At 40.0% G+C, this 12,032-nt stretch overlaps 1 protein-coding gene across 1 annotated transcript in view; it reads left to right on the top strand.

Annotated features, from left to right (window-relative positions):
• blvra (biliverdin reductase A) overlaps positions 1–8,684 on the top strand; it is a 9,814-nt gene extending 1,130 nt beyond the window's left edge. The window contains exons 2-7 of the mRNA XM_046052758.1: positions 933–1,056; positions 3,754–3,870; positions 4,649–4,746; positions 5,802–5,909; positions 6,020–6,188; positions 7,304–8,684. Coding sequence (XP_045908714.1) covers positions 938–1,056; positions 3,754–3,870; positions 4,649–4,746; positions 5,802–5,909; positions 6,020–6,188; positions 7,304–7,559 — 867 coding nt within the window. The 5' untranslated portion in view covers positions 933–937 and the 3' untranslated portion in view covers positions 7,560–8,684. The remainder of the gene's footprint in view (positions 1–932; positions 1,057–3,753; positions 3,871–4,648; positions 4,747–5,801; positions 5,910–6,019; positions 6,189–7,303) is intronic.
• Positions 8,685–12,032: the final 3,348 nt, after the last annotated feature.

Genomic DNA, 12,032 nt, shown 5'->3' with positions numbered 1-12,032 from the left:
CCCTTCCCCCCCCCCCCCCCCCCCCCCGTGTAGCCTGTATTGTTGTTGCTGGGTTCACTGTCGTTTATGAGTTGTGCCAACTCAGCAAAATGTCACTGAAAAGAAATTAGGATCTGGAAGTATTTCTTTGTTACTCATTAGATCGTAGTGCAGAGCTCTAGGCCTGTAGAGTCTTTGCTTGTCACACAGGTAAACAGTCCACTGAACTTTGTGTGAACCTTTTGACCTGAAGTGCAGTTTACACTAAAAGATAAACATAACAGGTTTTCTTTAAATTGATGGTGGATATTTTTTGCACTCATTGTCTTGCGTTATCACGGCAGTCAGAACTGAATAAAAATGTGACACTTAACGGTCAAGACAAATTCAGACAAATCCAACAGACCATAAGGATTCACAGATAATCTAAATGACCACCTCTTCTAAAGAGAAAAACCTTTTTAATGCCTATGTAGCATAAATGTGAAAATGGACGCTACTTTTCAGCTAAGGGGGAATGTTAATACAATGCTCTGCTGTATGTCTTTTCGGTAAATCATATGCGGGTAAAACTAGCAGGGAGTTTTACGTGCATATGATTTACCACATGGGATAGTTATGAGATGAAGGACTGCTTTTGTGTTACAATAAGTAGAAATAGATTTTCCAGCTCGGGGATGCTTGAATGAAGAGCATGGGGATGTAAAACTGCATTGATGCATCAGTTCGTGCATTACAGCTGTGTTATGATGAGTAAAAAAATAGAAGTCAGACTATGTTGGACCAGCTGTATATTAAACAGTTTCTTCAAACTAATCTGCTGGACTGTTGGGTGGAATTATGACCTGAATATTTACGTCATCTTGCTACGGCCCTGGTTTAAACATATGTAAGGGGTCACTTGGCCCTTCATGCACTGAACTACTCTTTAACCTCTTCTCTTTGCTTCTCAGTCAGCATGTTTGGAGCAGTCGTGGTTGGCATGGGCACAGCAGGTTGTGTGAGGATTAGAGACATGTTAGCTCCACAGCCTGGCAGTCCTGCAGAGAAGCTCACTGCCCGAGGAGTCATATCCAGGTAATACGCACATGCTGCACAGCATGCACAGATAAACACAAGCATTATTTGCCATAGGCATAAGTAACATAGGACATGGCCCGAAACAACCTGGGGAGGGCACAGAGTCCTTCTGTGTGCACTCTGTACCTGTCAGTGTGTGTCCTTAAAGAAAAAATAGAAAAAAAGATACATTACAGATACATTAGACCCTTTCTAAAATAATGACATCCACACTGGAATAGGAATACTTTTTGATGTGTGTGTGTGGCCAGTCCCAACATGAGAATAACAGAAATCCACTGGGAGTAGTCACAGTTCAGCCCTTAAAGCTGCAGTCGGTAACCATTGAACATACAATGCAAAACTTTCCATAAGTCTCTCCCTCGCACCCACTTCACACCGTAGAGGTGTTTCGGAAGATCCTAAATAGTAAATAACTGTCCGGGTAATTCATTGTACCCTGATTTTTGTTTAGAAATGTTTTGATAGGATACTTAACTTTTGCGATTGGGCTTCTTTTATTCTTATTTTTTTTCTATTTATGTTTTTAGGACTCCATCATATTTTAGCTTCTTTAGCTTCTTAGCTTCTTATTTTACAAATCAACTATATAGATCGTGTTGCCTGTGTGTGTGTGTGTGTGTGGACTGAATGTGGTTGCTGCTACTGTAACAAATTTTAATTTCCTGCGAAGTATCTATCTATCTATCTAAAAAGTTAGTTCTAAAATAATTCCCTACTGCAGCTTTAACTGGACTGTTAACGAATAAAGTCATGTGGCATGGATAGCAGTGTAACAGCAGCACAAACTACAGTCTCTAAAAAGATCATAAAGCTGAATCAGCTTCTCTCAAAAGAATCAAATGTTCAAGAAAGGAAGATTTACTCTTATACTCTAATACTTTGATGACTCAGTCATAGTCATACCCCTGAGTTAACTCAGATTTTGTCAGTCTGCACTTTTACATTGTACATCAGTGTTTCTCACAGAATGACAGTGGCAGTGGCAGCGGTTGCTGTGTAAGTGTTTTCTCACTACTTGAAACTGCTCACCTGGCTTTACCCTTCAGTTCTGTCTTCCACACACTCACACACACACCTACACTTCTGGTCTCTAATTGCAAAGACACCTGATTGCCCTGCCTTTTCTGTCTCTCTTTTCCTGTATGTGTTTGATCTGCATGTTTTAAAGACACAGAACTTTCACAGAAAAGTCTTTTGGAATTTTCCACCCACGCTTCGTTTTCAAAACAGTACAGAATGACATCTGGGTCCCGTTTCAGAAAGCAGGTTCAACAAACTCTGAGCTTATCCCTGAGCTCTGAGTTGACTGAGCCTGAGATGTGAAACTCTGAGTTTTCGGTTCCAGAAAAGCTGATCAGAATCAGTTCAGTCATCTCAGAGTATGTTGATCCTGATGGAAGCGCGTGCGTGTGGATGAAAAAAAACCCATCATCAATGGAGCTCCGATACTACGATTCACCATAACTGAAGATGAAAATATTAATCGAACAGATTAGACCTACTCATGGACCTGTGATTGAAAAGTCACAGTCCGACCCAGTAGGTTAGCCCAATAATGATTTTTTGCAGTGGAAAATGTGTCTATAGGTTCAAAACGTTTTAGACATTGATACATGATCTTACTGATTTCGTATTTTATGAAATTCTGTCAAAACACATTCAGACTATCACCAGCTAATAATGAAAAACTCACTTTTAAACTACATTTAGGCCTGTTTGTTTCAGCTGCACCACAGTCATCCTCACTCAGAAATATTCACATCATATCCAGTTGATAACTACGATAGAAATGTTCCAATCAGTGCGACTACAATATGAAAGATTACTGTTCATTGATCAGTTTTATACAGATTAGTTTAAACAGTGATTATTGCAGTAATGTAGCTCACGGTAAGTGTTTTTGTGCAAATGTTGCCAACCTGACAGCTGCCTTAATGTCCACAGAGTCACTGTGTTATAAAGAAGGACAGTGTAGCTTATAGATTTTATTCTGTGCTGAGGATAAATCCACAATGTCAAAAGATAGCTCTCTGTCCATACATCGATGACAGATTGATCATAAAAGCTGTCATGTTTGCCTTTCTAACCGGGATCTCCAAGTTTCTAAAGACGTAATTGCGTTCAGATATGTGCTTTGATGTGGACAGTATGAATGAGGAAATGTCAGACTGCCAGGAGGAGTCAGAGAGAAACTCAGTTCACTGTTTACTGTTGCTTCCTGGTCCTGGTCCTTGTAAAATATCCACTGTGTCTGCGTCTTGTAACATAATACCAGATAACATATCTCTGTGTTTCTCTGCAAAATGCTAAAATTGTATTGCCAAATATACCTGGGCCGCCCGCCCAAGGAAGGTCTATCTGTGGGGAACACTATACAGCTGGCTAGATAGCTGCAGGTGAAATGATGAGGTGGACATGAAATATGTCAATCAAAGGCGCATTCATAAATTTATGTATACGACACTGCAATAACGGTTTACAGGCACATGCGATTAATTAGAGGTATGGGTGCTACAAATAGCCACAATGACAGAGAGGTGGAGTGACGGATTAGACTGTACTACTTTTAGCTAGGTGGACCTAATAAACCGCCAACTGAGTATACGTTTCCATTTTGTATAGTTTACAGTCCGTTTGACAATTTCTTTTCATTCTCATCAATATCATCCTGACAGATGTTTTTGTCAACAGGAGAAGCCTGGACACTCAGGAAGTGAGTCAGATCTCAGTAGAAGAGGCCGTGAGCAGAGACGATATTCATGTGGCATTCATCTGCACTGAGAATATGTTGCATGAGGATAACATCAGGTAATGTGTGAGACAAATAACTGCAAAAAAGTCTCTGCACTTGAGCCGTGTTGCACTGAATTAATCAATCAATCAATGAATACAAAATAAAAGGCAAAATCTACTGAAAGTATCTTAGAAAGGTGTTGGGCCACTGACTAAACTCAATTCAGTCACTGAGCGTACACTGGTAGCTGGTAGGCCACCTTCTGGCCACCAGTGGCAGTACTGAGCTCACTGCTTAGTAAGTAAAGAAAGATGTCCTGCCACAGCTTTGATTTTACATGTTTTGTATTGACTTAAATAGAAGAGACCTGTTTTTTCTTCCGTGAAACAAATCAGACTTTAATTAGTCTGCTCACAACACAGCTTTATGAAACAGACCGATCCTGTTAGGTTAATTCAAGACAATCAGCCCTGCTTTTCTCAGCCACCTACATGAAACACCCATCTGGTTTCCAGCAGCAGCAGGCAGTTGTTTTCAGTGAAAAGACACAGATAAAACCAATGTACACTACCTGCTCAGCAGCAAACAGCAGGCAGGGAAAGTAACAGACAAGCTGGTGAGCATAGTGGAGCACTTAGCATCTCAGTCAGAGTCGGATATTTCCCTCAAGAGATGGTGGAGACCAAACCAGAGCTAAAAGAGAGTGAATATTGGACTGACATTAGTCATGTATAAATAGGCAGTGTGTGTAACTTTATCAGGTAATATGTCACATGTAACATCCCATGGAGAAACAGAATGCACAACAATAAGAGTTTCTAATCAGAAAACTCCCTCCTCCTTTCTCATCAGAACTTTTCTACAGGCAGGGAAACACGTCTGTGTTGAGTATCCCATGACCATGAACTACAATGCTGCTGTGGAGCTCTGGGATTTTGCCCAGGAAAAAGGTGAGACTAATTTATAACAATGTGTAAGTACTCACATGTATGTTCAATGTGCAGGTCAGGAGGGAAAGTTCAGATAAATGCTTTCAAAGAGACCATCAGCGAGTTTCAGTGCAGTTATTAAGCAGTAAGACGCCTCCTTAGCAGTGGAAGGAAATTAATTTGTTTCAGATACATCATAATAATCAGTACTTCTGATTAGTGTTCATTTTGTCTGCCATTTTAATATTTACTTAGTCCTGTGTCAAATTTCCTTGTTAATTTTTGTCATATTCAGTCCACTGTATACTATTTTTTAATCAAGTTTTAGTTGACTAAAAGTCTGGGTATTTTAGTCTGATTTTAGTCATTAATCATCATTTTAGTCTTTTCTAACTCATTAGTATAATTTGATTAACATTTTGGTTAATCTGCTCTAACCAAAATAGAGATATTTATCATTTTACTTTATTTCACTCATCTCACATATAGATAAAATGTTTATTAAAATTTGAACGTTAGCTTTGTTGTAATTGTTATTACAAAGGAGACGTTAACTTTTTTCAGTTCCCGGGTGGTTAGCCTTGATATGCTGCTTCAAATTTGTAGTGTTTTTTTCCAAAAATCTTAATACCACATTAATTGCCATCCGATATAATTAGGCACTCACAATTTCTTTTTGTCTGCTTCACTGTATTTGAAATTGCATGTTAGTATAGTCACAGTCAGTGTTTAAGGACATTGTTGCCGTCTCATCATCGTCTCATTTTTTTTTCTAATTTATTTGTCAATGACAATTTTGTCATTGTCAAATAAATTTAATTTAGTTTGGTCTGATGAAAGTAACACTACTATTGATAACATGGTTTGGGGTAATGACCATCTGTCACTATAAGGAGCATGTCTGGGGTGAAGTTTCACTGCTCCTGATTGCACCAAATGACTTCTACATCCTCAGATCAGTGCTTGGTTCCTACAATCAGCTCTGGGTGACACTTTTGCAAAAACACACTAGCAGTATGTGCATCTCAATCTACTATCTCAGTAAACGTGTGTGTGTGTGTTTGTGTGTGTGTCAGGATTGATTCTCCATGAGGAACACATCGAGCTGCTGACAGAAGACTTCAAAGGACTGAAGAGGGAGGTAGAGGGAAAAATCCTGCAGGAAGGTACTCTGCATTTTACTGGTAAGAGACTATGTGTTTTATCCAAAACTTTCCTCTCATGTTCAACTCAAGCTAAATGTCTGTAAAGAAATGTACATTTTAAATGACTATATATTGTTCATTTGTTCAAGGTGGACCTCTGAAGCCTGGATTTGGTTTCGAAGCATTCAGTGGTATTGCTCGCCTCACCTGGTTGGTTGAGTTGTTTGGTGAGCTGTCAGTAACTGCAGCAACCTTAGAGGAGGACTCTGGTAAAAACTACAGCAAGATGACTGCAAAGCTGCTGACATCTGACAACAGGTGAGGGAGGACACATCCATCTGCCTGTATGTCTACCCATGAAAATACTAAAACTAAAAAATGTATTAGGCCATCCCTCAATAATGTCTGACTTCTCTCCCCTTTCTGTGCCTCTCAGTCCCTAGTCCATTGATTCCAATTCAAACAGTTTACAAATATAGTTACATAGCTAAATATTAAGTAATTTCCTAAAACAGCTGGCCATTGATGTTACTTGAACAGGAGGAATTGGTGCATTTTATCTTATTTCTAGTTTCATATAGCGCAGGTCTAAGCTGTACTAATATTATTAACAGAAACTCAACAGTTCCCACCATGAGCAAGCACTTGGCGATTGTGGCAAGGAAAAGGAGAACGCAGTAGCCCCAACGGAAATTCCACATAGAGATGTAAAATAGTGATAATGGTGGTAGTGGATTAATTTATCAATTAAAATGAATAATATATCTAGTAATGATAATAATAATAATAATAATAGGACTAATGATAATTGTAGCTGCGGGTGTCGAGCAGGAACATGGGGGGCAGCATAAAGGCCACAACCACAGATCCAGACACTACAGCCCCAGAGCCAGAAACACCTGCAGAAAGCGACAGAAGCAGAGAGGAGAGGGACTATCCACACTTATTACAGGATATCACTGCAGATATGGTTTCCATGTGGATAATGTTTCAAAATAACAATGTGATGGATTGACTGAAACTTTGTTTTAAATAGCAGAGTTTCTCTGTCAGAAGTACAACTTTAGTCCAGTTACAGGCTGAAGTAATGTTTTCTGAAATCAGAATGTTAGTTGTCAGTTTAATAAATACACATTATTAAGTGCTGTTCAACTACCCAGCAAGCACTGTCGAAGTATACTGGCCTCTTGAATCCCACTCTGACCTGTTTAAAATTTAACATTGCAAATTTAGCTACACCCCTAACTAGAAAGATCTTTGTAGTCTTGTTTAGCATTTTACTTTAAATAGCTAAGTTCACGATCAGGCATTGAACAGTAGCCAGATTAACATGTTTAAACCCCAATGTTGTAGCCAGCCTCTGCTGTTACAGGGGTGGAGGCAGGTAAATTACAGGGCCATCTAAACATTAATAAACATCTGTGTCCTTCTAGACCTCTGACATGGATTGAGGAACGGGGACCGGGCCGCCCCAGGGCTAAGAACATAAACTTTCGCTTTGACTCCTGCACCCTGACCCAGATCCCTCCTGCACCCAGAGGAGCTGTGGGCCTCTTCATGCAGGACATGATCCACTTCGCTGCCAAGCTGGTGGGCCAAGTCAGCCCAGAGGAGCTCCAGAGAGAGAAAATCAGGATCCTACACTGCTTAAAACTGGCAGACAAGATACAACAACTTTGCCAATGTTAAATGGGAACGCTCCAGATTTTGATAATCATAAAGCTTGGATCTTCTTATTTAAAGGTGCAATGTGTAAGATATTCATTCAAAACATAACAAAATAGCTATGAACAAAATGTGAAGTAACAGTTCTGACGTGATGTCAAATGAATTGCGTTGCAGAGATTATCTACTTAAGTTAGCATGCTAACCTGCTAGCCATACCCGTCCTGTCTTGTAATACCATTTTGTGCCTCGAGAGGTGATAGTGAGTCACTGTAGCGTCCAGTTTGCCCTCAGTCCAACATGAGAGGATGGAGAAGTGCCCTGAGCGCTTGTCAATTAGTGATGCTGTAAGAGATCCTCTCGCTCTCGCTCGCACTCCCCGACCTCTCGTTCTTCTGCTTTTTTGTCTCCCGCCACCACTTGATCTTCCCCGTCTCTGACTGGACAGACTGGCGTGAAATCATCATTGTCCAGAAACACAGGAGGCGGAAGTGCCGCTAAGATAATCTATTATAAATTATATAAATGATCTGATTCTGATAAAATATGCATACCATGCTTGCCAATCCTTTTTTTTCTCTGTCTTTTTCTCTGATTTCTCTCTCTCTCCGCTGTTATCCTCAAGTTTCAAAAATAAAAAACTTCATTCAAGAGGTTATTATACAGATCAGCTCGATCGTTACTGGTGATTAAAAAATAGCGGAGGGGCAGAATGTCTTAGAGAGTAGCCTGGCTGAGGGGGAGAAGGATGTGAAATGCTGCCTCATATGTTTGGAGCGTGTGGCCGGGAATTACACATTGTACCTTTAAATATGAACCTATATTTCTTTTTCATCACCATGCCCTTATGTTTTTGTACTTGTAAGAGTTGTAACAGCTTTTTATTATTTCATCACGCCAGAGATCATTACTGTTTAGGTCACTGAACTGAATAACACATGCTAACATGATCAGCACATCTGTAAACATGCCTTTCTCAAAACAGAATATTGTGACTACTGGAAATATCATATAGAGCAGGTCTCCTGCATCCAGCAAAAATTCAGTAGGGTACATCTGTATCATATAGAAGGTAATGTTTATCTTTTTTGTCAATAAACATTGTTTTTACATCATAAATGTAAAAAATACATCAACTTGGTAACATTAGCTGACTTTCTGGAAGAGCGTTCTTCATTTATTCAACATGTTTACATCATATAAGAGATTATGATCAGTGTGTGTGAGAGGACGCTGGCGTGTCTGTCGCTGCTTCACATGCTCACAAACAATATGCACAACTTCAGCTACTCTGTGATTCTACCCCTGCTGCTTCACTAAGCTGGTTTTCAACGTTATGCTATTAGTTGGATTCATTTTCTCACACTCCCCAACTTTTCTCAGTGGGCTCTGGTTACACTACGGCATCTACTAAACCAGTGGCTTTTTCCAGCTGCTACGCTACCTTGCAGAGTGGTCAACAGGCTATTTCCAAACCTTGACTAGCTGTCATACATCCTGCGGACATCCAGATAAAAGAATTTCCAGTACACGCCTCTTCATTGAGTGCATACACTTTGCTCTGTCTGGGTCTTTACAGCTACAAGTGGTCCTCGTCTATCGCCCGCCTAAGGCTTCTGCAAGTTTCCTGCCTGAGCTTTCTGACCTTCTTGCTCTGATTTGCCCCACCTTTCCAGCTACCATCCTACTTCTTCTCACTCGCCTCTCCGAACTCATTGGCCTCACTGGTACTGTGTATTCTTGGTTTCAATCCTATCTCATCCACAGGCAACAATATATCACCCTTAAGGGCATCTGCTCTGAATTGGCCCCAGTCTCACATGGCGTGCCTCAAGGATCAGTGCTTGGCCCACTACTATTTAATATCTACATGCTACCTCTTGGCATGCTCATCCGGAAACATGGACTACACTTCCACTGCTATGCCGATGACATCCAGCTCTACATCAGCACTAAACCTCTAGCTCCCCTTCCACAAATTTCTCCATGGACTTGCACCTCAGTACCTCACAGATAAACTCCATCCCTACACTCAGCCACGGGCCCTGCGGTCCTCTGACAAGGAACTGCTCGCTGTCCCTAATTCCAGGCTCTGGACATTTGGTGACAGAGCCTTCTGGTGTTGGTGCACCTTCACTCTGGAACAAGCTTCCTCTTGCCATCCACTCTGCCTCCTCTCTAATTACCTTTAAAAAACAGCTTAAAACACACCTCTTCACTGAGGCCTATGGGCTTTAAACTACCATTTTGAAACCTCGATTTTGGCTGTCGCCCCTCTTGTTATTGGAATCAGAAGTGACCATATTCGGACAAGAGGGTAGATCTTACTAGCTAGGTTAGCACTGGTCATAATTCATGTAAACTGAGATACTAATTTGGATGCTAATTTTGGCTAGCGAAAAACAAGCTTAAAACAAAATGCACTTGCAAGGGAAAGAATTTACAGACAGCTCTTTCGTGTCTCTTTTTACTACAACTGAACACTGAAGAAGACTTTTTTATGCGTCTATCCTGACTGACACGTCGCTGTGGTTGTGACTTGTCAATCAAAAGGTAGCCACGCCCAAAAGCATACCCTGTTTTACCGTTTATTTTACTTGGAATGGGAACATAATTAACACATTGAAAATGTTGCTGTATTGAAGAAGACTTGAAACTAGCGATTGAGACCGTAAACTCATTTGGAAAATGTCTCCTGAGGTAATACATCAAGTGAGAAGTAGGGTCTTTTTATCATAGGCTTCTATGCAATCAGACTTCTTTTTGCAACCAGTGAAAGAATGCAGGTTTAAGGCACTTCCACATTGGCTTCACTTTTCAGACGTAGAGGTTAGATCTTGGTTTACATACATGCTTCAGTACAAGGCCTTTGTCAGAAGAATAAAAATGTGTACTCTATAAAGGACTAGTACTGTACTCACTGCACTCTCACCCCATTCAGAGGCATTCATGCTTGGTTAATAGGGACACAGTTCAGTGATAAATTAAAAAAGACCAGTTTTCCAAACAAAAGTGACAGCGTAAAACACGACAGACAATCATCCATCCAGATGTGTTGATCAACTGTACATTCATTGCTTTTGGTTTAATGTTGAGGGGAACAAATAGCTTTCTTTTAGCTTTTGCAGGGAGTATTGTCTTTAGCAACTGCACAGTCTAAGATTTGGCAGCCAATACAAGAGACATATTAATTATATCAATTGCAGAATATCTCTATGAACACCTTCACCATCTCATGATTAATTACAGTGGATAGAAAAAGTCTACACACCCCTGTTAAAATGCCAGGTTCTTATTATGTAAAATAATGAGACAAAGACAAATCATGTCAGAACTTTTTCCACCTTTAATGTGACCTATAATGTGAACAATTCAATAGAAAAACAAACTGAAATCTTCGTGGGGGAAAAATGAAAAATAAAAATATCTTATAACTGTGGATGTGGCTGTGTTCAGAATTAACCAATCACATTCAAACTCAGGTTAACTAGAAGTCATTACACACCTGCCATCATTTAAAGTGACTCTGATTAATCACAAATAAAGTTCAGCTGTTCTAGTAGGATTTTCATGATATTTTCTTAGTTGCATCTCTGAGCAAAAGCCATGGTCTGCAGAGAGCTTTCAAAGCATCAGAGAGATCTCATTGTTGAAAGACATAAGTCAGGAGACGGCTACAAAAGAATTTCCAAAGCATTAAATATACCATGGAACACAGTGAAGACAGTCATCATCAAGTGGAGAAAATATGGCACAACTGTGACTTTACCAAGAACTGGATGTCCCTCCAAAGTTGATGAAAAGATGAAAAGAAAACTGGTCAGGGAGGCTTCCAAGAGGCCTACAGCAACATTAAAGGAACTGCAGGAATTTCTGGCAAGTACTGGCTGTGTGGTACATGTGACAACTATCTCCTGTATTCTTCATATGAATGGGGGTAGGGTGGCAAGACAGAAGCCTTTTCTTCACAGAAAAACATCCAAGCACGGCTGAAGTTTGCAAAAACAAACATCAAGTCCCCCAAAAGCATGTGGGAAAATGTGTTATGGTCGAAACCAAGTAACAACTTTTAATTCCAAAAGGTACAGTGGGTACGGAAAGTATTCAGACCCCTTTAAATTTTTCACTCTTTGTTTCATTGCAGCCATTTTCCAAAAATCAAAAAAGTTCATTTTATTTCTCAGTAATGTACACTCAGCACCCCATCTTGACAGAAAAAAACAGAAATGTAGAAATTTTTGCAAATTTATTAAAAAAGAAAAACTGAAATATCACATGGTCATAAGTATTCAGACCCTTTGCCGTGACACTCATATTTAACTCAGGTGCTGTCTATTTCTTCTGATCATCCTTGAGATGGTTCTACACCTTCATTTGAGTCCAGCTGTGTTTGATTATACTGATTGGACTTGATTAGGAAAGCCACACACCTGTCTATATAAGACCTTACAGCTCACAGTGCATGTCAGAGCAAATGAGAATCATGAGGTCAAAGGA

Source organism: Micropterus dolomieu, linkage group LG06 (genome assembly GCF_021292245.1).
Source record: "Micropterus dolomieu isolate WLL.071019.BEF.003 ecotype Adirondacks linkage group LG06, ASM2129224v1, whole genome shotgun sequence".
In the NCBI taxonomy this organism is placed as follows: Eukaryota; Metazoa; Chordata; class Actinopteri; order Centrarchiformes; family Centrarchidae; genus Micropterus; species Micropterus dolomieu.
Note: the sequence above shows the minus strand (reverse complement) of the source record. Positions and strands in the feature narration are given on the sequence as shown.